The following is a 27,411-nucleotide window of genomic DNA, read 5'->3' as shown; positions in this document are numbered from 1 at the left end:
AAAATACTAGCGACAAAATGCCATTTTTGTGCAAAATTTGAACTGCGAGGATTCCGCGGTTTAGTTGAGAGAAGCATTCTACAGCGCGCCCCTAATCCACCTTTTTCACAACATGTGGCACCCTCTGGGAGTGGTTGAAAGTTCGGCTGCTACAGGTTGAAAACGTCCTTGGGAGACGCAGCCGCCAGTGAAACGACGGTGTGCGTTCTTGACAGCTACCGCCATCCATCGGATACGCCTGTCACCAATATTAACTACACATGGCCTCTAAGATCAGCTACGTCTGCGCCGATCACGGAGGTCATGAACTGCGCATGCGCAGCTGGGATGGGAGGTTTGTTTTCAACCAGGGGAGAGGTGCGCATGCGCATAGCGGCCTTGCGAAAAAGCGGATTGTGCAACACGCTTTAGAAGAACACAATCTTTGAGTTTCGCGACCTTCATAAAAGCCACTGTAGCCAAGGTTAGTTTGTGACAACATAAAATCCGGTCCCAAAGATATCAATATGTCTCTGTTTTTGCCAGCGAGATATGCGCTAATTTCTGAGGTAACCAGCAACCCTGATTGTAACTCCGTGCAACTTTTGACCGTAGTGACAAATCGATTGTCTACCACCTTTTAGAAAATTATGATATTCGTTAGGAAATAAGAGACACATTTAGTAGTGAAAATGTTGAATTTGAGAAATGCCCCCCCCCCCCCTCCCTTCGTCTCAATTCTATTCGAAATCGTGTTGTAAGCAAAGAATTTGACTTTATGATCTCAGTCAAGCAATGAAATGTGGTGCTGCACAACCTCAGGGATTCGTATCCAAAAGTACTGTCGTTGTAGCACTTGTGAAAACAGTCGGCGGCACCGATAATTGTATCACATTATCGGCATTCCTTAGCTAAAAGCTCCATTTCTGTTAAGCTTAGCGCATTTGGCGCCAGAATGCTGCAAGTCTATAGATACAAGGTAAACTGATCTTTCATCAGTGCTTAAATCTTTAAAAATTGACCTCTAAAGGGAAAGCCAATCTGCTAAGTAGTACCACTAATTCTCTAACTCTCATGCTACGCAAGATAGTATAATTACACTGTACTTTCCATTCAGAGCACTTAACCAATACGCTTCTGTCCCCAACACTCTCTCTTTGAGCACTGTGCTATGTTCTATCTTTTCTTTTCTTAACCTTGCTCAGATGCGCGACTGAAATCAAGTAACGGCCATCTTCACGGGTGTTAGGGGTGTATACTTCCCCTCACAGATGCTTTTCAGTACTGTGGAACCTAAAGCGATACGAGCCAGTCACAACGGCGCACGATGCATATATGTGTTCCTCCGCGCCAGTCATCCTGCAAATTAAGGGCATGTGGTTCCATCTCATGGAGGGAAGAAGAATCAGTGCACTGCTGTTGCGCAACATTAGGAGGAAGCCTCAGTGCCTCCGTAGGGATGTGTTAGTGCGGAATATCTCTGCCAATTCAAACAGCGAATCGACTGCTCCTTGCAGTTTCTAAAAAAAAAAAAAAAAAAAAGTAGAATTATCTTTACAATTATCGCAACAACGTTCTGAAAAATAGTTCAACATAATGCAAATATCTGGGCAAATATTTGCCGTGTTCCGAGAGTGTTGACTGGACGAGAGAGCTCTGGGCTCCAGAGTGTTGCAAACAACTTGTGAGATGGAGTAGATGGAACGGTGCGCACGCCGAAGACACAAGAACCGTGTTAACTAAAGTTCAGGGGACCAGTTAAGTAAAAGGCATAAAGCAGGAATAGCGAAACACAACGAGCGCTAGAAATATTCGATCTGTTTCGAAATAAGGTCACGCGGGTCGAATAAAAATAGTGCAAATGGCTGGGCTACCGTTTTATTCAGCGTTAAATCCCCATGGTTATTTGAGGTTACTAAATCAATTCAATTACGCAGTTCAAACAAAAGTTAATTAGTGGCCGCAACTCGTTGTTGCCGCCATGTCCCGAGAATTAAGGAAAGTGCTCATTGGAAGTTTTAGGAAGTGCTTGTCCACATGAGAGAGTAGTTTTTTATCAATAAGCTTAACAGAGAAAGGTTAACATCTGTGCCGGTTAACTTGTTTATGCCAAAACAATAAATTAATTAGCGATTTCCACTGTATCAATAAAGGTGTGTTTGACACAATTCATAGTTCCATAAGCCAGCAAAAATGCAATTGGCGACAGAAAGACTATCCTCACATGTCTGCTCGAGAACAATCCCAACTACATTAAATGCCGAGTCCTCCTAGAATGAATACGAGTGTTATATACACCGTGTAAATATACCTATTGTTATGCCGTCTCATGCGATCTAACGCAAGTGATGCAGAAAACTGAGGAGTACGTACGATCTAGAAGACAGAGCGCAGCATTACATCCTTCGACTTTGAGAGAGCTAGAAACAGGCACCGAAACTACACGCGCTGTAATAGATGCGCACTGCTGGAGAACAACGCGAAACAAACACGCCCGCAACGGGAAGAGGCGTAAAACGAGCGCCGCGCGAACGTTTATCGCTCGACCCACCACGCTCAGCACATTCACCCGCCGCCACACACGGACTCGAACACAAAACATTGCACGTGACTGAGGCCGGCTACAACCGGGCACCAAGTTACGGCGGCTGCCTAGTAGTCAGAATATGGTGACAAAGACGACAACAACTAAAGTGGCAACAGCGATAGCAGTGACAACTTCACGCGTAGAGCCAACAGCATGTGACCCATGAGGTGCGCGCACGTTGAGGAGTATTACTTGAAAGTTTTCGCTAAGGACGAACTGATGTTTGCCAATGCTGATAACAGTATGGTAAGGAACCTTTAATTAAAATGGGGCTTCTCTCTCACCCAACCACAGCAAAGTTTTCACAAATTGACGGCAGTGACCTTAAGTAGACTTATTAATCGCGGAATTGGCAATCACCAGCCTTAATTGACCAGCAGGTCCGCGATGCATTCGTCGTCAAATAGTTTACGCCAGCGGCAGGAAGCAGACATTCCCATTTGTACTTCAAATTTATTGGGGCCACATATGTTTTTTTTCCGCCACACTACCATGAACAGAACCACTAAAACATAACCTATCAAACCTACTCCAAAAGAAATTAAGTGGAGTTGCCCCAGTGGCCGTATACATCTGTCTTTAAGGCATGGTGTTTGATTCATTAAAAGCGCGCATTGTTCAGCCTAAATGCAACCGATTCCATGCTTAAAGATAAGCTAAGACCCCTTTACTGTGTTTCGTTTCCTTCATGGAAATAGCTTAGCTTATACCGGTATAAAAAAAAAATACACTCCCGCAATTTCAGAAAACTCACCGGCACTTGCATTGAACAACTCAATCAAGCCGTAAAGGGCTATCAAATGCAAGTCGCAACGCACTCTGAAACTAAAGCGACCATGAAAAGCTATTTAAAAAAAAAAAAAATACCGTAAGCGCGCAAGAGCAATAGGTGTCTTATCAATCCTCTCTGCAACACAAGAATTTCCAAGCTAGATTCGATAACACCGAACCTATCGGCGATTGGAAATGATTCTTCTCCTCTCCCCCTCAACTTAGCGCATGTCAACAAGCAAAAAAGAAATAAAGAAGAAAATTACTGATGGTGTTTTATCGCGCCACGTCCCGCCCCTGTTCCTTGGGTACATCCAATGAGCGGACGCACCCAGAAAACTGAAATGACGTCATCGGCAACGTAGGGCGCCGGTAGGTGTTCTCTAATCGGTTGCGAGGGATCGTCAGGGGCCCTTTTTAAAAATTATTTGTAAAATAGAGGTTTCATGTGTGCACAACTTTTAAATTTCACTTGAAAGCTCACAAAGACGATCTGAATAGATTTCTTGCATTATAATATTAGAGTTGTTACCGTTTCAGGGTCCATTTAGGAGTTTGCATTGTTCCATGAAAGGGCGATAAAATTTCAGCGAGGGTGAGTGCAGGTGACGAAGGTGCGCCCAGAGCGAATGCGAAATCCATAAACACATGTTTAGCAAAAAGCGCTGCAAACGTGGTCACGTTCTCTTTTTTTTTTCTCTCTTTTTTTTTTTCTCCTCCGGTCCCATCACGAATGGTAAGAGTGGGACACAGAGCTGGTTTTCAGACAGGGGCATAGCCAGCCTCCCAGCTCAGGATGACGCTTTGGTACGAACACTGACCTAGAATTAATTAATCTACTACATTAGAAACTTTCTCCTCCCCACAGTGATCCCCAACATATTTAGGAATCTAAGCTTCTGTTGGTTTTGATGCCTGTAACAATGGGCATCTCATTCTAGTGAGTTTTTGTCGCGTAATGAACGATGAGTTTTCCCGGTGAGGATGTCACAAGAGGCAGTTGCTCACTTCAGCAGGTACTTGTAGAGCAGCGGAGACGGGGAGAAGCATCCTAGGCAGTTGGCCATCAGGAGCCATCCTCGCTGGCGGTTGGCCTCGTTGTCGTTCTGCCAGGTCTGGTTGGACAGCTGGCACAGCAGCTCATCGCGCATGGGCTTCTCCTGCAGAGCGCACTGCACCACGTAGTCGCCCAGCACCCGCTCACGCCGCCCGCTCAGGTGGCCGTCGTTCATGAATCGAAGGATCTGCACGTGGGGAGGTTGTGCCAAGACACGAGAAAGGTGTCATCGCATTATTATTCAGTGTTGATGTGACTGCCTCAATCCAGAAGTGTGCTTGAAATTGGCAGCCAATTTAATTGGCAACACGTCGGTCTTCAAAAATATCAATCTTGACGGCAGCCAGCCGAACGACTCATCGTTCGTGCAATACCCGGGAATCAATGCAACAACGATCTTAACGCTACCGTTTACTTTATAATTAGCATAGTAAACAATCGCGCAAATGTCAAAAACAAAAAAGAAATAACAAAAAGTTGGCAATATTTGGCAGAAGATACGCCCATTATATTTCCACAGCGGGTGAATAAAGTGACAAGCCAAGACCCGGACGCGTATTGCCAAACTATATCCCGTAGGCGCACTAGAGCAGACGACGCTTTCAGCGAGATCAACGGCGATTGTTGCTGAAAGGTCTCTCTGAACGCAACCTAAAAGTAGCATACACTCACTGTAAACGGCGATTGTTGCTGAAATATGTCAGTGAACGCAACCTAAAGGTAACATACACTCACTGAGACAGGAAATGTTTATGGGGAAGGTAATTGCTTAGTGTTACTGTTCCCATACCGATTGTTACTTAAAGAAATGCGTTCTTATTCGTTTAGACAACATATCCACTATTTGTCGCCAGGTGGCGCTGCTCAGAGGAATCACGTGATTCCTCTGAGTAGAAATGGAGAAAAATGAGCATGATAGCTACTGCTACCACCCCGTTTCAAAGGGGACGCTCCTATATTCCATTCATCCATCCATCCATCCATCCACGTGCCACAGCGTCGTCTGCTCAAGTGCTCCTACGGGATATGGTTTGCTAATACGCGACCCGGACAAAGTGGCGTTGAAAAAAACTCACTAGTTTAACAAAACCCAGAACACTGCTGGGAACATCTACTTACTAACGGCTAACATTCAAAGTAATGTTTGAAAAGCAATCAGTTACGATGTTACGCCTAATCAAACGGTCCCCCCTTAGCAAACTGACCAGCTTGAACAGTGCAAGAGATTCCTGGTGCTGCGTGTCCGAGCTCTTGGACAGGAACGGCGTGCGGATGGGCTCTCGTTTCATGCCCCACACGTGGGACTTGAAGTAGATACTGGTGAATTTGCTGAACGCGTGCTGGTCCACGTCGTTGGGAAGTTGCCGAGACGAGATCGCCAGCGGTGGAGTCACCGCCGCCGCTCCTGAACCGTGCGCGGAGGCGGAGGTGGACGCGGCCCTGGCCACGGCACCGGGATATCCAGGCCAGTCATCCAGCTTGCTGAGGATGAAGGCCAGCTCGGCTGGGATCTCCAGGTGGTTGACGCCGGCCACGGTTCGCGAGGTCCTCTCGTCTCGGGCCATGCGCTCTTTGGCCCGCTCCAGGGCAAGCCGGTCGGCCTCTCGCTTGCGGGCCAAGATGGCCTTGATCTGAAGAAGACGTATGTTTGAGGAATCAGGGTGTCATCCAAAGAACATCAGTATCAAAAACACGATATAAAGCTCGAGCAAAGGCCAGTCATAACTCGGGAATAAATAGCGCTCCTGTGGAACATCCTCTATGCATGTACAGTGGATGTTTCACAGGAGCGCTATATATCCACTGTGCATGTACAGTGGATGTTCCACAGGAGCACTATATAGGATTCTCAAGTTATATCCTATATAGCTTGAGAATCCTATATAGCGCTCCTGTGGAACATCTACTGTACATGTACAGTGGATGCTCCACGTCCAAGAACCAATCCTATATAGCTTGAGAATCCTATATAGCACTCCTGTGGAACATCCACTGTACATGTACAGTGGATGCTCCACGTCCAAGAACCAATCCTATATAGCTTGAGAATCCTATATAGCGCTCCTGTGGAACATCCACTGTACATTTACAGTAGATGTTCCACAGGAGCGCTATATACGTCCAAGAACCAATCCTATATAACTTGCGAGCCATTACGGAAGTTCTCTTGTCCGGCATGTAAGCGATGAAAGAAGTAGCTGGCCGAAATAGCCGTGTTTAAAAATTTCTGGGACGCAACAACATTATTTGCTTTCAAAAACAGCAAGAAAATCTAAAACGCATTTAAGGTATACACTATAATATCAATTTTTATTAGAGCAGGAACTGCGATTTTCTTTTGGTATACTACACTCACCGCTATGCATTCAATGCCAACATATTTAACACCAGGTTACGAACTAATCAGCCGCAGATATTGCAGGCAGATCGAACATCAGATGGACACGTTTACTTCGCCGAGCCTACCAGATGCTCTGCTTTTTCTTGTGTAACGCACAACATATTTGCTCCAAGTGTTCGTGGAAAAACTTCAAAGCTGGACTAATACGTCACCCAAGTCACGAAGCTGCCTCAGTTATTACCATAGAGTTTCTTACACTAATTAGAGGTAAAGCTGAGGGCGCTGCACTTCAGCCATCATGGGCGCGCTAAGAATCATGGGCCGGTGTGCTACTTGATGCGGGACAGTCGGTTTTTCTCTCGAGTGCGTGGAGTGGCGTTATTATAATGTTTCTTTTTCATCATCATCATCACCTCAAGGTGCGTACATAGACCGCAAAAGCCATAGTAGCGAAGGCGCAAGAGCAGACGTCGCCAATAAAAGGTTTCTGTTTCTTGAAATACTACTAAAAATTTTCTTAAGCGATTGCACAACCATAGATATTTTCAAAACGTTTATTTTCCTTTCAAAGTTTGCCCATTAAGTACGAAATATTGGTATTTGTGCTGCTCAAAACTAAGCCAATAGGATAAAGAGCCATCGCTTATATTGAATAAATCTCACACTGACTATGCTATTTCTCTCTCTTTTTGCAATTTATAGTCACAGTATAAATGCTAGGACATCATTTACGATAGAACAACGTTTATCTTTGCATTAGTTTTAGCCAAGAGTTGTAGTTCTGCACTCGGTAGCTCTCCGGCCCATGATGCTTTGAGCGCCCATGGTGGCTGAACTGGTCGTCTGGAAACTCCATATAAACTCCCATAGATGGCAACACAGCATTCCCTCTAGGTAAGAGTAAGAAACTCTATGGTTATTACCACACACATGCGGTAGCACTGGGTGAAATTCAACCACTCTTTAATAAAAAAAAAAGCACCTCGATCTCACCTTGTCGTACTCCCTTTTCTGCCGCAGCATCCTGTAGTTGGCCTGTGCCCTGATCACACCCCGCCGAATGGTCCTGTAACGACGCCTGCAGAGACGAATGAACGTTGCTCCATCTATTGACAATGCGCACAGTTTCTTCAAGTCGAATGCCGGAACAACTTTTTATCCGAAGTCTGGAAACACTTCAGCCAAATGCATTAGCGATGTTCATAAATGTTCCTAACCTTCGGCGCTCTTCTGCCCGCTTAAGTCGAGTAAGAAACAAAGCAAGTCCTGCGTCATATCTTCTTTGTTGTAACGCTAAGGGTGAACAATTGTTAATGCACAAATAAGAGTGGCTGCCCTCACGTGAGCAAGAGGCGTCGCGAATACTGGGTCCCACGCCTCGCAAAAGTTTCCCGCTCGAATAGCATGAGGCCTGAATGGCTGCTGTCTTGAAATATACAGTGCTTTTTATTTTACTTAGAGAAACCTAAAGGTACGATTGAAAGTGAATACAGTGACGCTAACAAACAACCTGGATTCGATACAAGGCTGCTAATGCATGCTCACGCTGTAATTGCCCCCAGTCTGCTAGGAGTGGATTGATTGATTGATTGATTGATTGATTGATTGATTGATTGATTGATTGATTGATTGATTGGAAGTAAAAATCGTGGTAACTGTCTCACTTGTTTTCTGTGGACACCTCAACCGCGCCGTAAGGGAAGGGAGGAAGGTGGGAGTGAAAGTGGAAAGAGAAAAAGAGGAAATCACTCATAGCAGGTGGTCGAAATTACTCCGTAGCCCTCCACTACGGCGATGAGTGGATTCGACTTCGTTACCGCAGCAGGGAAAGGAAAGAATTAACATTCCGCGCATGGCACATGCGCAATGTGCTCTTTGCGTGGTACTGTCACAACCACACCCACTGTTACTCCTAAGACTACTCTTGCACACTTAAACTCTTCGAGAGGACCGTACCACAATCTTGTCAAAGGATCACATTTAATACTCTAGAAGAGGAATTTTCTTGGGCACTCCTGACAGCCCATAACAAGAGATTTTCCCTCATCGACGGCTTGAAACACCATAATTAAATAACAGTTTATCTTGCGAAAACTCTCCGTCATTCGTCCAGTGCGTTACGTCTACGGTTTGCGTACCTTGCGTAGTAACCCCGGTAGGCGGCCTGTATGCGCAGCGCGGCGGCCCGCATTGCTGAGTACTGCCTCCGCGCGAGGTATCCCCGCACATGGCGCTGGATGACCACGATGGAGGCCCGCAGCAGGGCCACGCGCTCCTGCTCCAGGTACTGTTCGAGGGCCTCCCGCACGAACACCTGCGCAGGCAAGAAGCGGCGAGGCACGGACGATAAGACACGAAAAATCTGCGCCACCTATGAACTTCAGAATGGGTTGGCAGCAGACAAGATGCAGGCGCAGCTTATACAAGGTGCCCAGGTGCGTTTTCGGAATAAGAAATTTTGCTAACTTAATACTTGGAAGTCTAAAAATTCTACCATGAACTGAAGCGTGCGATTCGCACTTCTCAGCTGCAGAACGCACTCATCAATGGCCAGCCGTGCTTTTAGAGAGCTAGGCACGATGGTGGAGCAAGGTTTTAAGCATTTCTGTGTATGGTGTTCTGCCCATGCTGCGTACACTATGCGAGAAAAAAAAATTGCTAGTCAAAATCAAAATTGCGTGAAAATTTGTCTACAGCAACCAAAAATGTATAGGCAACTAAACTTAAATCTCGCGGTTCTGTGAATTCTAACTACGATTGGTTATGTAGCAAAACAGGACGCTTACCTTTGTGGTGCCCAGTTGAAAGGCGTCCGAAAGGGAAGAGGGTACCTGGTCCAGCACAGCACGGCACACGTCTTTGGCGGACGCACCGCGCGCCAGGCGGTTGGGAGGAACTAGGCATCGGTACCTGCACATGTGGCACGTGATCGTTAAACACTCCGTGATTAGATTTCGCAATTTTTATACGATGCTTTTACCGTTATTTAATTTTGTGGCCTACTTGTTGCAATAACACATCCATTAGTTCTCACTTGTCCTATCATATTTAAATTTCTTTGTCATCCTCTTTCTCACGCTTCTTAAAATTTGGACTTGAATAGCCGACCACCCCACGCCAGCCCCTCCAATATCCACACCGGTGTCGTTCCCCTCGGCGAAATGCGCGATACTGGTGTGTCAATTCAAGTAAGTAAGGAAGAAATTTGCTTTGTGAGCAGGTCTCGCATCAGAGTCCTTACGGCTCCCACTTAGGGAGGGTGATGGGTGGTCATACGTCATGAGAATAGGTGAGGAACCGCGTGACGGCATGAATTTAACCAACCAAAATATATATCTCCTTACATGCTCGCTTGTGCAGCCTCTATTAGTTTGTATTGGTTCACGATATATAACACTTGCGTCGTCAACGAAAAATGTGCTCTTAAGTGACAATTTTTCAAGACTGGTAGCAGCTTCCAACGTTGATACGCCTTTTTTTTATTTGCGAAAGCAGCAGCTTACGGCCAGTGCACTCAAGAAACAAACCCTTTGTAGTACCAAATGTGAGTTGAGCGCAGTTTACGCTTACTTTTTTCTTTGGAGCGGGGAGCTTTAGCACAGCCTCAATATGCCCATTAGAGCCGTCCTAACCATGAGAACTCGTGTGTAACCTGGTTCAGACTGTACACTCAACAAGTGACAAAAATTGATTGATTGATTGATTGATTGATTGATTGATTGATTGATTGATTGATTGATTGATTGATTGATTGATTGATTGATTGATTGACTGACTTAGTTTGGTTTGGTTTTAGTGCAGACGAAAGGTTTGAATTTTTGTGGGGGATATTGCTTCCAACTAGGCCCAGAAACTCTGGATAAGGGCGTCTCATCGACAAGAAATTCTTCCTGAACGCAGTGTCGCAAGGTTTCGTCATAAAAGGGAATGCATACGCAAATCCTCCTCCAGAAAGAGCGCTTTTTTGTACCACTTATTGTCAAAAACTCCCTCAATTCGCACGACTTCGATACGCATCGGGAGATTCTACAGTTCCCATGAATACGTTCATAACAGTATCATTAAAATTTCACAGTCGCCTCGATAAAAAAAAAGTGATACTTGAAAAATCTGGACCTAGATGCGCGCATTTAGCACCAGAAAGGCTTACGGAGGCCAGCCGTTTAGAAAGAAATGATTGTGGTTTATCGTAGCTGAACAGAGTAAGACGTGCGAACGCATATGTCAAACGCAGTCAAAGATTACCACGAGAGGTAAATGGTCAGAGTGTTGACCGTAGTCAAATGTAAAAAGTCAAAGTCAAAAGTTATGGTCTGTAGTGACCAACGGTTAGCCGTGGCAAGTCGTTCGGCACTCATGATGCGTCGTAGCATGCATTGGTTTAACTTTCAAGCTCGTTGTTGCTATGATAAGCTTCAAGACCTTTCGCGAGGAGCACAAAAACCTGAGTTCACATCTAGCCCCTCGTGGAGTGGTGTTTTAGTAATTATTCTCAATAAAGCCGCGATTAACCAAGCTTTGCGAACGTTTCTGCGTGGCCTAGGGTTAGTAGCATGTCTGACTCCGAATGCAAGGGTCCTGGAGCTAGAGTTTGATAACCCTTCCTCTACCACCTAAATTAAGAAGCCCAAGTTGGCAGCCCCTGCCAGATCTTCTATGTCACGTGATCAGGTGACGTCGCAAACGATGCAACCAATCAGTGCAGGACCATGTCAGCTGCCCACTGCCCGCTGCCACAGCCATGCCCATGATACAAGGGACAAGCAAACCAGAGTTCGGGTTGAACACATCGCGAAGTAGAGTAAAAAGTACACATGCTTAAAAATTACAAGCCGACGCTTAGGTCTGCTTAAGAGCGGAAATGCGATAGCCACTTTACAGGACTGTTCTTAATAATTGCATCGTTATTGTCATTTCTACTAGATTGTCACTATCGCTGCTATCATCATTATCAACTAAATGCATAGTCACTTTCATTGCTACCATAATCATTATAATTATCACTGACTGCATCGTCATCGCCATCACTACTATCATCCTCACGATAGACAAGGAGAATTACGATCGGTTTATCACGAGCCCGGTGTGGCGTAGTGGTTTGTGTGTTCGACTGGGGATCGGAGGAATAGTAGTTCGATTCCCGATAGAGATAGATTTTTTCTGTTCGTGCCGGCATTTCCTGCCAACATCTCCACAGCTCATGATCCTAGAAAGGCTTTCATAAGAAAGGCCTTTCATGAAAAATGTCCACGTGATCGAATGCTTAAGCCGTGCTCCTTGGCTAAATCGTACTCAACTACACCTTCTTATAATCACTGAATTTTCGCATACCAGAGCACTCAACTGTGATACAATCAGCTGTGACCACTTGCTGAGCGATGTTAGAACGACATTAAACAGTCATCAATAGAGGTTCCTAGAATACCTGGCGTACGAGCTGTCAAGGATGTCGTGAGGCAGAGAGGAATTGAAGAAGCCTGTTCACGACTGCTTCGAAATTTCACAGTATTTACCAAACTGGAAATGCAACGCGAGGCATTTAAATTTCGACTGGCACTGCAAGAACCGACGGAATACTATGTGTAACCATGGAAAAAAAATGTTCGCTTGAAAATTGAAACGTTAGCGACGTGAATGATTGCAAATTAAATTTCAGTGCGCAAAATTTATTTTATTTTAAAGCGCCAACATACCCCCACCTCTCACCCCGCACGCAAACGAAAACGCTAAATCTTATTCCTAAAGGAACTCCAAGAATACAAGACAGCCCACGTGCATTTCATTATTTCCTTTTTGATAGTTTTATTTCCTGAAGACATTATGCAGTCTGCTCTTTGTTAATGAGAGCTTTTCTTGGCTATGTTTCCAGCATCACAAAAAAATACACAAGATAATAGCATATAGAGTGCGAGAGTTTCTCACACGGCGCAGACTCGCGGCAGACGGGTCTGAGAACTCGTATTCGCAAGCACGCAAACAAACAAACAAGCCAGGAAACAAACAGATAAACAAGAAACAATGCTGTCCACTGCAGATGAGCAAGCGAGCGAGCACGGAAGCTCGTTCGTAGGAAATTCCGCTGTGAATAATTGTTGCCGCTAAAGAAAGTGCCACGCGATTAGAGAGAAAGAAGGAACACAATTGAGAGAGAGAGAGAGAGACATGCAACAGGAAACAGGAGGTCCTACACCCTTTCCCTCTTTCAGAAAAGTATATTAAAAGATGACCTGAGAAGAAAACAACGTCGAGAGCCAACTCGGATGATACGCAAGCTTCGTTTAGATGACGCGTAAATACGCGCGGACAGCTCCCGCGGAAGAAATTAAAAGGGTCCGACAGCCTGTCCTTAGGCGCATGCCGTTTGACCTCTGTATGTGGGACACTACACGGGTTCCATTTTGCAGCTTTCTAAGCGCTCGGTCGGCTGAGGAAGCCGCGATTGCTACAGAGATGCGCATGCGTGGCGAAGAGAGGCTTTCTCGAATTGGAACGCGTTCTGTCACTGTTAGCGCTTCGCATGAAAGAGCTGTCAGCTCCGTTGCAGAATATCAGCCCCATTCTCTCGCCTCGCCTAGCGAAACATGTGCGCCTGCGTAATAAAGCCAGCGGCTGTTACCCCGGACTGCCAGGCTCCTGCGTGACCCATCCGGGCATCTATTTTTTACAACCCAGAGGTAAATAAGCAAAATGTTGCATTCATTCACGTGTTCAAACCACGGGTGTATTATGCTAAACCTCCCTTTAAGTTGTAAAATTATTGGCTGGTTTCATCGTGGCCTTTGCAGGTAGCCTCAAGGCTTCAAGCATTTGTTTCATCACGTCTAGACAATACCCCTTCAAAGGACTGTTCGAAGAACGGTATCGCCTTTATCAGAACCTGGAAAATTTACGCATGTATGTCGTTTCTACCACATATTTTTTGTCATTACCTCCTGCTCTTTTTATATTCATTTCTTAAAACATTCTTCTCAACTGAGTAGCACATCGGTGGTTCAGAACACACCAGCTAAAGTGCCCAACCCCGAACAGTGGCCTTCCTCGGAGCATAGCTCTTACGCACCCGTTCCTGGATTGCGCGCCTTTGGTATAGTCGTCGGCAGCGCAACCACCCACGAGCCAGAGGTGCATACTAGCTACGTAGTAGTAAGGCTCCTCTATACGTAGTAGCAAAGCGAAACGCCACCTGTCGCGATTAGCAGGTTGCAGAGTAGACGGATGCACGGAAATCCCCTCCCCACAGTTAGGCGGAAAGGAGCAAGTGTGAGAGGCAGCGGGTGACTTAGGAGCTTGATATACGTGTCAAAAGCGAAGGAATCGGCAAATAACTCGAAGGGTGGCTGGCTATCATGGTAAGAAGGCACGACAAGGGGTGAAGAATGCGGTGCTGCCAGAAAAGCCAAAGGGTGATGTTTAGAGAGATGGTTATGGCAGGAGCGGAGGAATGCATCCCAAAAATTGGAGAGCATGAGAAGTGAAGGAGGGGGTGGAGATGCGGCTAAAGAGTAAAGAGGGCAACGGCACAATAGGGAAAGGTGGACGCGTAAGATGGAAAGTGGTGGAGGAGAGCACGGCGGTGACAGGGGTGAAGTTCGCTTGTGCAAGCTGGTGCCTAATATTATTGGGAGAGAGTTGAGATGTTGTAAGTGAAAATCCATGACCACGCCTCTGGCTGGTAGGAGTTTGGCAGACCACATTCGTTGCAGCCACTGAGGTGGTACATACTTCCCTAAGCAGCTGCCAAATAGGAAGGCAAGATGAGGATAAAACCCAGTGCCCTTGAATTCACCCTGTTAAGCATGCATATGCTTATATATGGGAGGGCAGAACAGGGACGTTCGGACAATCTATGTCAGGTGATATCTTAGATGAAATATGGATAGCTCACGGCTGCATGATACGTACGCGCGAGATGATGTATGAGTATGTGTGAGAATACAGAGGCACAAATTAAAGGTGCATTGATAAAGCGAGAAGCATCTACGCGTACGTGGATCCGATAGGAGAGCCGCAGGAGAGACCCATTGACGCGGTCGCATCTTACCCCTAAGAGCGGAATTAAGGTGTCCCCCAAATTTTTTCGCGTTGAAATATATTTGCGATCTCGCCTCAGAGAGTGAGTTGAAAGACGGTTACGTGGGCAAGTATAATAGTTTACTGTGCCTATATACACACATGTATCTTTCAAATTCCTTAGCTGAGTATATCGCGAAACTAATTGACGTGATAACTGCGCTCGAATTTCGCATTATCGAGTCTCGTAATCGTCGACCAATGTTCGGCCTCTCTCTCTTTCTACTTTCTAGTACTATGCGAGAATTCTGCACACCACTCGACTGCTCCTTCTTTTTTTTTTTTCTTTAATAAAAAAGTGAGATTAGTGAAGGTTTCTGTCTCGGGACAATGCAAATAGTAGCTCACATATAACTTAAATAAAAAGCAAGAATGATAGTGAAATACACAATCAACTGCCTTCTTTTACTCTACCAGAGCAGCTTAGAAAGCCCCTGCATTCTTCACTCGACCTCCAGGCAGAATGATAGAACCGAAAGCTGCCAATCGCATTGAACTCACGAGTCGGCAGCCAGACCAAACATCTAATGAAACCGAACTTACCGAAACAGTCAACGCTTGCGTAAAAGAACCGTTTTGACTTGCAGTGCTTTTCTTTCCAATCGATTTGGCTCCTCTAACATGCTCACAGGATGACCACATTTTACGATCCGACTTCATAGGTGCCAACGCCAGATCTGCCCAAGATATCGCCCTGGTCGTTCGCAGTAGTGGCGACGTCACAAAGTAAGGTTATGTGATTTATTATCATCGGTCATTTAACCGTTTTAAGTTAACCGCGCCACCTACGTCAATGTGGCGCGCTGGTCACGTAAAGGTCCGTGCCGCCTGTTCATTTCTTTACATATGACTCTTAACCTGTAATGACCTCCTTCCTTTACCCTAGTAAAACAAAAACTATGAGTCACAAAAACCTCATACAAATTCTCATACTAGACTAACTTCTCATATACTTCTCATATATTTCTCATATGATGAATGAGTTTAGTATGAGAATATATGAGATTAGTATGAGAAATCTGTATGAGGTTATTATGACTCATACGGTTTTTTTCACTAGGGTAACCAACAATACGGGCGGTTAAGCTCTAGGCACCCCCCCCCCCCCCCCCCATCACGTACACGTCCCATTTAACTTCTTTTTCCATCACCTGAAACAAAGCCAAACTCACGTTCCGCCGTGCAGTCGCTTGCGAGACATTTTCTTGGAGCGCTTCCGACATATCCGCGTCACTTGCACGAGAAACACTTCGGCACGTTGCAGCTTGAGACAGTTCAGATTCACCAGGTTGTTTTCCACGCTTCTGAGCAGGCTAGTCATTGCCCCCGACGTTGTTGTGCTGAAGGTCCACTCAACAGGCGATCTTCTTTATTGGGTTCACCGCACGCTCTCTTCCTCCGAAACCGATAAAGCACATCGAAGCCCTTTCTTCCAAAAACCAAAAGCAGGGACGTCAACTGCAGCACTGGGTCCTGAATTCTGCCTCTTCGGCTTGCGGCAGTTTTAACCGGTTTTTGGCCGCAAGTTCGAAGAGCCACTCTACAACAGTGGATAGGATGTAATGAAGTATGCCCATCACGTAATTCTGTGGCGCCGCAGTGGTTCCAATAAATAAGGCGATTTCGAGAGCTGTAACGAATATAGTAAGGGATACTCGGTGAGGTCGTAATGGAGCCAGTTGGGCACACGACGAAGCACGGTGAAATTACTGGTAGGAATCCTCCTATTCTAGCCACAGTGTTCGCGTACACGCATGGAAAAACATCGTCTCGTTGTAGGCGTTGACAGCGTTTCGAGCTAATTTATGAAATGCTTGGTATGACATATGGCATCATCCATATGTCCACCATAAAAAGCGCCCGTCACGTCAGTAACGTGGATGAACTCGAACTTTCCTCAAAAATGCGATGACAACACTGAAGGCGCCGTATTCGTCAGATGCTATTTCTCTCCTTAAACCACTTTACGAAGTATCGGATAATATCCTCGGCAGTGTCCTTCCTACGTCAACACAAGCATCACGCATTACCTCGGCAGAAAAACGTAAGGCGCGGCATATTCAACTGACGAGTGTACGCGTTAGACTAACACCAAAGAGACTTTGCAAATACTGCCAGAACTCCGCCGTCTGTCCTCAAGACGCGCGCCTCATTACTTTCCGGACACAAAGGCCGATGGCCTTGGTGACATAAGAGACGACATGCTTGGAGTTAAAAGAGACGATAATGGCCGTAAGAGCACCAAACACGTCGTCTTCAAATGGTAAGCAGTCGTAGTCAAGATAGCGTAAGGTCCTTTACGCCCATGGAGGGGAACTGACTAGAAATAAACGCCCTTATGGGTTACACAAATAAGAAGGGGAAACCTAGCTTATTATGCGCAGGTCACAAGGACAGGACCTTAATTACGGTCGTCGCCAACCTCAAAATTTGCCGGGTCCGCGCAGCCCTCGACGACGATGATCCCCCACAGCAGCACAAATGATTCCGTCAACTTTCCACAGAGCGAACGACCACAGACCATACAGAGACGACCGATATCTTCACCGAAAAGGCCATTAGGCGAATCTAACACACTCGCACGTCACTTAACGGACGCACGTGGGAACGAATAGATCACTTCACAAACCACTGCACTATGGCAACGAAGCGGACATTTGGACGATTACGAGCTGAGGTGTTGTGGCACCATTTTCAAGACGTCACAGTCCATTCCATCTTGTCATTCCTCCCACGTCGAATCGGCACGTCTTCCAAAAGCTGAAGGTGGCGTACTCGCGATAACTTCAGTTCCGCTGGCACCGGGTAAAAAAAAAAAGATAATAACGGCTCCAAAGATGAAAATTATATACGGACCGACCGACGGACCGAACCGCGTCGACGCGCGCACTCCTCACTCCGGCGCACCAATGGAATCAGTCTCAACAATAGCCACTCCGGATCTCCTCCTACGGCGGAACGGAGCGGCGCGCAACGCCGAAGAGCTACGGCAGAAAAGACGTACCCTAATGCGGACGGGAAGATGGAGACCCAGCCGTGATGACGGTTGTGAAGCAGTCGACAACAACAAAAAAGGGCCACGAGAAAAAAAAAAAGAAGAAAAAAGCAGAACAAACAGAACCAGAGCGGGGCCACCCCGATGCTCCCAGCGGCCGTTTCCGGGTTCCGCGTGCATGCCGCCCAGGGAGCGTCTTCTTCCCACGAACGCTCCGCTGCTCGCGATTAACCACCCAGCGGAGCGACCGGGATAATCCGCAGGGCGACCAACGGGACGGCCGACCCTCCTCGTGTCGGCGTGCCGCCACACGCGTCGGTGACGTCGTCGCCTTTGACGTTAGGGGCGAGTGAGGAAGGGAAAGAAGAGTGGGCACTGCGCGGCTACAACGTGTACCTTCTCTCGTTAATGAACGCGTGTGAGCTGCGGGGAAGGATGGAGTTGAAAACTTTCTTTCCAAACTGACACCTCCTATATGCCTGCTGCCGAGAGTGCTCCCTCGGCCGTGAAAGGTTTCCGCTTCCCACACGAGTCCACTCTGCTTCTGCTGTCTACATTCGTGGTCACTCACGATTTCTCGAGTAAGGGGAGCTTTTTCCGTCAGTCAGTACTTTTTCCTAGAGAAAGCGATGCCCTCCAAGCGCGTCTTTTATGACAGGAGGATATGAGGAGTTGAATAAATTTCTGGAAGCGACGTGGGATTATTTCGGCCCTAGCGACTGTCAATGCGGAGCCTAAGGAGAATTACGGGGAGGCATTTTGGACGAAAATTCCAAGCAGACAGAGCAGACATCAGTGCTGCCTAGTAGGGCTTGCCAGCAACGGCTGCGAAGCAATGTTAAAAGGCCAAGGGGTCAACGAGACCTTTTGTTACGACGAAACAACCAGAACCGGGCAGTATTATTTCTCACGCGGAGATTCATAAAGATTTGAAATTACATGACAGAATACCTAGTCAAAGTCTCTCGTACCGCCTGCGTACGTATTTTTATTATACTTTTGCAAATAGCATAATTTTGAAATGATTAAGAACACTGTGCTGATGTGGGTGGCGTTCACGCTTGATAAGCAGGGGTTCATCAGTATGCACGAGACTCTTTCCCGCGGAAGCTATTGCCCAAACTCCGCGTGCCTCGAAAGTCACAATAAGGTGCGGTAGAGTTTTTACTTTCATCCTGTTCTTTTCCTCCAACCACGGGCAGATTGTCACGAAGCCTGATTTGCCACTGCGTTGCAAGGGGCTATGGCGTTCAGTGGCCGAGAGTGCTCGATGCCTGGTTAGTCCGGTCATGGCGGCCGCATTTCGAAAAAAAATAACACTATAGTTCAGCGAGATTATGAAGTATTTTAAGAACGCCATACGAAACAGGAAATAATGCTGAGGCCTTTCAGATTCTCGGTCCCAGCGTTCCTCGTAACCAGGACCGCGACTTTCCAGCTTAAACAAAAGAAAAACGTAAAAGAACGCCGAATTAAGTTTTATAAATGCTGTTTTAACCAAAAAAAGGTCAGTACTCTTGGCATCCGAGGAATAGCTAGCTAGCTACTGAGTACCAGTTACATAACCAATTTTTAAAATTAAGCACGTGGGGAAGCCAGGGGCATGATGCTGGGATGGCATTGTAGGATAAGTAGAGTAGTTTAATCATTTGATGCAGGGCTTAAAGTCAAGGGAATCTCGAGGGGCCTGAGACCTCCCAAGCATTTAAAGAGGGGTCTGAGACCCCCCTGCACTCGAATATTGTATAGGGACGTCATGAATACGAAGCAGGCTGCCATCTTTGTTTCTTGTCAGTGGTTGTCAAAGCTCTCATTATGTCTTGTTCTGGCAATTTCTCAGTAAGTTTCAATAAGAAGCCCATAACGGAAGTTTCTAAAACCCGAGGAGAAAAATGATTTCTCCCCTTAGATTTGTGTAAAACTATATGCAAGGCAGGCCATCAACCGCTTTCTCTCTCCCTCTTCATATCCCTTTCCACCTGTGCTCGAACAACTAGAGACGCCCCTCACCGATTGAGCCAGACTTTAAGCACTGATTTGAGGTATTTTTCGCTCGCCTAGAATCCTCTGCCGAGCAAGAAGCACCACTTCCTCGCCATCGGCCAACACTGATCACTATCGCCATCAGCTCAGAGCAATCAGTCGGTCAACTAAATTCGTAACTGTGCATGGTCGCAGCGAAGAGGTATCGTCTCCTGGATATATCCGACTGGTGAACGGCAGTTCTGTTGGTGCCATCACCATAGAGATCACGTGATGCTCCGTCCTCTCACTCATCAGGAAGCGATAGCTCAAAGATGACACGTCAAATTAGTCCTTAGAAGAAAACTTCCACATTCGTTCTTGTCTGGTGGCTATTTCTTTCTACTTGCCTTTCTTTTACAAGAACAGCTCCAGGTGCTGCATTTTGCACTTTAATAACGCGTGCCCCTTTGCGGTAGCACAGTCGTTAAGGCGTTGGAGAGGTGATCCCGAGAACGCGCGCTCGACCCTCGCCACGGCGGCTGCGTTCCGGTGGAGGTGAACGAGCGCTTGTACAGTGCGGTGTCATGAAAGGATAATGAACCCGATGTGGTCGAAGATTGTCTAGAGCTCTCATTTATGCCATGACCCACGTCACTCTGGGACGCTAAATTCCATATACCCAGTGCTATACTAGCGGCAAATAAACTGTGCATGCAGACAACAATGCTTAGACTTGAAGTGACTACCGTTGAAAGTCTAGCTAATTGGTCAGACGACATGATGCACCACGCAGCAAAGTAGGCGACGAAACACAAGAGAGGCACACAATACACACATACACATAAACAAGGACAATGCTGCACTGACAATTGATTAAATTGAACACCAACATCCTCTTCCTTCTCCACTTCTAAGGACGCACACCATTTCTTCTTTGACAGTCCTCCCAATGATCACAGTCTTTCTCTTTCTTCGACAGGAGAACAGAAGGCATGCTAACGCAGTCTTCACCAGCTGTCCTGTGGTAAGAATTATATCGGCCAGACCAGAAGATGCATAAATGATAGGATTAGAGAACATGCCTCTACGATATTGGATAAGTCCGGGACTAGCCTTGCGATACACTGCAAAAACTGCACTCTTTGGGGAAAAGGAATGTCTCCAACAGAACTTAATAAAGTAGCAGTTTTGAGGAAGAACAAGGACAGATTAACGAGAGAGATTTTGGAAGCTTGGGAGATATTTTAGCTGGTTAAGACTGCGTTAGCATGCCTTCTGTTCTCCTGTTGAAGAAAGAGAAAGACTTTTTAGATCGTTCGGAGGACTGTCAAAGAAGAAGTGATGTGTGTCCTTAGAAATGGAGAAGGAAGAGAATGTTGATGCTCAATTTAATCAGTTGTCAGCGCAGCACTGTCCTTGTTTAAGTGTATGTGTGTATTGTGTGTATTGTGTACCTCTCCTGTGTTTCGTCGCCTACTCTGCTGCGTGGTGCATTATGTCACTTGAAGTGAACTTGACCAATCAAGATTTCCAGGATAAATCACTGAAAATGGTCAGCGATTCCTCGGTCGAAAAAAAAAATGCAATCGCTGAAAAGAAAAGCTCTGCGGCTTAGTTCAGTTAACCATGTTATGCAAGTATTACCTGGTTAAGTCTCGGTTTAGCTGTGGTTAGGCCTTGCTAGACATGCATTGTTAATTACAAATTTCGATCGCCGTTAAGCAAATTGGCTGAGGTTCAACTCGACTGGACATGGTTATACGGAGCGAAAGATCTGTCAAGCATAGTTAGACATAGTTTAGCTTTAGTTTTTTTTTTAATTATTATTTAAGCCTCGGTCAATATTTTTCGTTCAAAGCTGGGTAAAGCTTTGTCTTTTGTGCCGAATAAAGTAAAGACTGTCCTATGATCGGTGAAGTTGTTCGCCACAGCTTGAACGACCGAAACTTTCAGATCACACCCAAGCAGGAACTTGCGGAAAAGAAGGCACAAAGCGATGTTCCACTGTGTCGTTGACACGTTCTACCGGCTGTCTCTCCACACGAGTTTCTCTGTAACCTTCGATTACTGCTGCTAGTATGGCACGCTTTCTTTCACGGCTATTAGCGAATGCTTGTTCCCGGCGCACAACATATGCAGAGTGGTCAGATTCGGCCCGGTGTCTTCGATCCATAGCCCAAACGAATAGTACCTGCAACCGATTCTGCCATGTGAAGCACCGATCAGCGCCCATGAGCGAGTCACGTGGTCAGGCCCATGGCTTCAAGGTCATTTGTCCAGACATGGCGAAATCAGCGCCGCTAGGTTAGTAAAGCATTCGCTTCAAAACGAAACTATTGCTCTAAAATAAACACCTCCAAATCCGCGGAATTTTAAAAAATAATAAGTCGATCCCTATATATTCATAACAAAAGAAAAGACGTGGGACGCTTCAGCGCATTTTTCTTATTTTTGCCACAGAATTCAACTATGTGCCTCAAACAAACAAAAAGAAAGTTCAGAGATGACGGACTCAAAAACACAGCAAGTGCCTATTCAACTGTATACAACACAAAAAACGAGCGTATCGTTACCTGGTATGCATAACTGTCAGAAAACATAGTGAAGTAATGCGTCTTCGTAGACACTGTTGACCGACCACGAGGTAGGTGAAATGATGTCATAAATCTAATAACGCTTCAAGTGCGCTTTGTTTTACCATATTTCTTAATGTGAACCGATTTCCACAGTGCTCACGCTACCAAGCGCTTAACGCTGTCCATTTCTATCACACATCGCCAGTAACTTGAGCACACAAGCGGTCCAAACCAGTATTAAGCATTAAAATGTTCATTGCCTGAACTCAGAATAATGCAAAGATTATTCTGTCTCGCTTCCATCCCATTCGTTTTGTCCGCTCTGGTAACGCCGATAATTGAATGCGATAAATCACGGGGATCCGCTTACACGAACGCGACAGCTAGCGCATCGCATCTCATCGCATCCGGTTCCTAGCGCATCGCATTCATGTAAACAGGGATAATACGCTAGGAAAACGCATCGCATTAATGCGCCAGGCAGAACTGGATTCAGAGGGGTAAGTCGACTTTCTCCGTGCATGTAAGCCCGATCGCATCGCATTAAGGACAAGATGGCGGCGCCCGGCGAAGCGGCGGCCGCTCGCCTCACCACCAGTTCGTCGTTTCCGCTCCATTGTGTCTCACGTTCGCTGCAAACGAGTGGTGAACGAAGCTTTCTATTTGTCTGAAGATGCCCACACCGCGCAATTCTAGCGACGAAACGCCTCAAATTTTCAAGTGATAGGCTTAGTAAGCGTTGTTGGGCGCCATGGACCGAAAGCGTCGGATGTTGAAATACCTTCAGGTTGGATAAACAAAGAAGTATTTCATTTCGATTCATACACTGTTTTAATATTTATTACAGTTTTCCTTTTATTCTGGTATGCAACTTGGTACCACTAATGCTTTCGATATACGACACCGCGTGCCGCCGCCACCGCTCTAGAGATGATGCGCTATACATGTAAACGCTTTCCCATCGCATTACCGTGAAGAGCTACGACATGCGATGCGATGCGATGCGCTACTGTCGCCTTCATGTAAACACAGAGACCCGCAGCAGTTCGCCTTATCAAACCATCCACTATCGTATTTGGAGCCTCTTACCATATCCAGCGACATCAAATCACCCCCGCTTCCCTTTCAACGAACCTCATCATATCCATCGTGTCGGCAACCCCATTAGAGAGGATTATCATAGCGGGATTCACTACAAGGTATCGGCAATGTCCACGCACTGATTGGTCCCGAAAGGCGGTCTTTCCTGTGTAGAACCCCGCGATAGTAGATCATGGTAGCGGATCGCGCTATGCTAAAACTCCCTAACGACTTCCTTTATCGCTGCTCTACACATAAATCTACATAGTGCAGAGGTGGCGCGCTCGTTTCGCAACCGCAGCAGACCCAAGCTCAATCCCGGCTTACCAATAAATAATCACTTTTCTTTATAGCGAAAATATTTTTACTTCCTTAATCGTCACAATGTATTTTGTCAAGGAGGGTTAGCGATGTTATGTCACATACCCTTATATCCAAAGTCAATATTCGACGCACTGACGGCGAGTACCTCATCGAACGCAATGTCTCAAGCTATTGCGCTAAAAATTTGTACAGTCTTTGCCGCCAAGAAAGAACTTGTTTTAGCAGCACAGCGCCCACTGTACTATCGGGACTAAAGCCTGACCGCCTCCCCACGTTCAGTCTTCACACCAATGTTGCAACACCAGGCGGTGCCCCATGGAGTGCGGCACCATTTAAGGGGCACTAAAGACGCTTAAATATGCTATCAAAATCAAATAAAACGCATTTGGTTTTGGTGACACTGTCGCCGCATATCCGGCAACAAAACTCGAATTATTGCCGAAATATAGCGATAAGAAGTTGACTTATTTTTGTTCCCGCCGGTCGAATTCAAACGGTTTTCTCCTACTACGTAGTCGGGTAGGATGACACACACTCTGACACAAGAGGAGACTCCGTGATTGCTGGTGCGCGTGGAGAGGACAATACTTCGCCGGTGCGTGCCTAGTCATGACCTCAATTCGATACGCACTTAGGGTAGGCGCATCTGCTGCTTCGAGCTCGTATTTCAGGCGTTACAGGCCCAAACCAAACTATCCGAGCACGCACGAAGTGCCCGAGCCGGAATATAACCGAAACTGAAGTGGACGCCTGTAGCGCCGTGTTAGCTGAGAGACTAGCGGCATCTACCGACAAGCGGACGAATTGAGTATATTTTTATATTTGCCCTGAAACATTTACGTTGTCTTCTCGTCTTTTCGCCGTCATTTACGTGTGATAAAAGAATATTATCATATTCGAGACAAAACCGACTACCGCATTCAAACGGGCAACGTAATTCGCATTTGTCAGCCTCCGGGATCCCTTGCGCGTCATGTGATTTGTAGTTGCGAGTTTCGGCTGTGGCGGCGATACCTGTATTCCTGTTCTTCCTCTTTACTACTTTATAACAGCTCTGTTTTCAGTAAGAGTGGCTTTTTTGTAACCAGGAACTGGCATTCTATCGATGCAAGCCCACTTCATTTTCTCCTTTAGCATCCCTTTAAGAACACAGAAAGTTTAGTTACTTCTGTCGCCGATAGTCCGTTCAGGTCACTTCTGTTTCGGTTTCAGACATGCTGCCACAGAAGAGCGCCACTGCTTCGCGGCTTAGCAGCGTTTCGTCCAAACATCGTTCGCCTCCGGTCGTCAAAACGTCAGTGAACACCTTCGCCACTTTGGTAAGCCGTGAACCAACCAGCGTAAAAATCGAGCGCTCGAACCAACTGCATGATAGTAAAGTCAGGAGAATAGGTGAAATCAGTAAATTTGTTTGAGTAGGGTAACCGTAAATGGCGCGAGACAGAGGCATTTCAGTTACACAAGCGGGAAATTCTTTTATGTTCCATTAGACACAAATTTAGGCGCGCTGATGCTCACAGTTGTGATGATCGATCACGCTTATATGCCGGCTCAATGCAAAGATGCGATACGAATACGAAGAAAATGCTCGAACTTTAAATAACTTTACGAATCCATTGTTGACCACAATGCAATCGTGGAGCTAACAACATGCCTCTTGTAGAAGCTTCTTTAGCAGAAGAAAATACCGTTTGTAGCAGAACATTCTGGTTTCAAGAACTCTTTGCTAGGCCAGTTGGAGTAACATTTCAAAAAAGGACGAAGCGCTAACAAGACATTCACAAGGAAGGAGACACTGACAAGCGCTGGTTTCGTATAAAAAGATTGCGTTTTTATGCTTTCTAGCAGAAAAATATGCATATATATATATATATATATATATATATATATATATATATATATTGTCACGGACAACAGGGCTAGACTTGACTAAAACGCCGGGACGAAGCTGTACCAGCAGGCGAAGTTCGGCACACAGCACGCGAGAGTCAACTTCAGTGTCCTCTTCTTTCAGGCGCAGCAAGAACATGGGGACACCAGGTGGCATTACTCCGCCTCTTAAAAACGAAATAAGGGACGGAGCGCGAGCGATGGCCAATGTAAGCGAAACGAAAGACCAGCACATTGACAGCATAGATAACGGAGGCGGGGTAAGGTGCCCTACGCGACAACGAAAGAAGCGCATAGCGCACTACCGCGTGAAATAGGGCTTCATGCGGACAACGTGCACGACCTCGGAGCGTGGTTGCCGACGCGAGGGCTGCACAGTACCCACTGGACGAACTTCGTAAGTCACTTCCGTGACTCGGCGCAGAACTTCGTAAGGTCCGAAGTAACGGGAAATCAGTTTATCACACAAGCCGGGCCGACGCACCGGGGTCCACACCCAAACTTTCTCTCCAGGATGGTATGCGACGTGTCGATGACGGAGGTTGTAGCGGCGTGCATCCGTGCCCTGCTGTTGTTGAATGTGAATGCGGGCAAGTTGACGTGCTTCCTCAGCGCGCTGAGCAAACTGCTCGGCGTCTGGCGTGAGTGGATGATCATCTGTGCAGCTCGGAAGCATGGCATCCAACATCGTCTGAACGTCACGTCCGTAGACTAGGCGAAATGGTGTAAAACGCGTCGTCTCTTGGGTGGCCGTGTTGTAGGCATATGTGATGTAGGGGAGAATTTCATCCCAGTTTTTGTGCTGCGAGTCTATGTACATTGCAATCATGTCGGCGATGGTTTTGTTGAGTCTCTCCGTGAGGCCGTTCGTCTGCGGGTGATATGCAGTAGTTTTTCGGTGGCTGGTATGACTAAGCTCGAGCACGTCATGCATGAGCTGTGCCGTAAACGCGGTGCCTCGATCGGTTACGACTAGGGACGGTGCACCATGACGCAACACGATTTGCTGCATAAAGAATTGGGCGATCTCAATTGATGTGCCCCGCTGCACTGCCTTGGTTTCCGCATAACGTGTGAGATAGTCAGTCGCGACTATAATCCATTTGTTACCCATCGATGACAGTGGAAATGGGCCCAGTAGGTCGATTCCGACTTGGTCAAACGGCGACCGAGGTGGAATAATAGGTTGGAGCAAACCCGCGGGCTTGAGAGGAGGCACCTTTCGACGCTGACACTCGCGGCAGCCTCTGACGTAGCGATGGACAGCGTCAGAAAGTTTAGGCCAATAATAGGCTTGACGAACTCGAGCGAGTGTGCGTGCAAAGCCCAAGTGGCCGGATGTGGGCTCATCGTGGCAAGCAAAAAGGATATCGTCGCGAAGGTCGGCCGGCACGACAAGAAGGTGCGCTCGATCAACAGTGCTGGAGTTTTTCTTGAATAAAACGCCATTCCGAAGACAGAATGCAGGCAGGTGCCTTCCAAACTGACGGGGGACGTCAGCAGCGCGACCCTCCAGGTGGTCAATGACAGGTCGAAGTTCTGGGTCAGCTCGCTGTCGGGTCATTATGTCCGAGGCATTCACTAGTCCAAGAAACCCTCTGTCATCCGTGACGTTATCGACAAATCCGATGGGTGCCCGGGAGAGCGCGTCAGCATCTTCGTGCTTCTGACCAGATTTGTACACAATGGAGTAATCAAATTCTTGGAGACGAAGGCTCCATCGTGCTAGGCGCCCCGATGGGTCACGGAGATTGGCCAGCCAACACAAAGAATGGT

The 27,411-nt window shown here is 46.6% G+C and overlaps 1 protein-coding gene across 1 annotated transcript in view; it reads right to left on the bottom strand.

Moving 5' to 3' along the window:
• Myo10A (unconventional myosin 10A) overlaps nucleotides 1-27,411 on the bottom strand; it is a 158,108-nt gene that overhangs the window by 73,327 nt on the left and 57,370 nt on the right. Inside the window, exons 16-20 of the mRNA XM_084604073.1 lie at nucleotides 9,522-9,645; nucleotides 8,874-9,049; nucleotides 7,729-7,813; nucleotides 5,600-6,025; nucleotides 4,346-4,581 (exon numbers count right to left, since the gene is read on the bottom strand). Of these exons, the coding sequence (XP_084460199.1) occupies nucleotides 4,346-4,581; nucleotides 5,600-6,025; nucleotides 7,729-7,813; nucleotides 8,874-9,049; nucleotides 9,522-9,645 (1,047 nt within the window). The remainder of the gene's footprint in view (nucleotides 1-4,345; nucleotides 4,582-5,599; nucleotides 6,026-7,728; nucleotides 7,814-8,873; nucleotides 9,050-9,521; nucleotides 9,646-27,411) is intronic.

This window comes from Amblyomma maculatum, chromosome 5 (genome assembly GCF_055883805.1).
Source record: "Amblyomma maculatum isolate TAMU_Amacu chromosome 5, ASM5588380v1, whole genome shotgun sequence".
Lineage (NCBI taxonomy): Eukaryota > Metazoa > Arthropoda > Arachnida > Ixodida > Ixodidae > Amblyomma > Amblyomma maculatum.
Note: the sequence above shows the minus strand (reverse complement) of the source record. Positions and strands in the feature narration are given on the sequence as shown.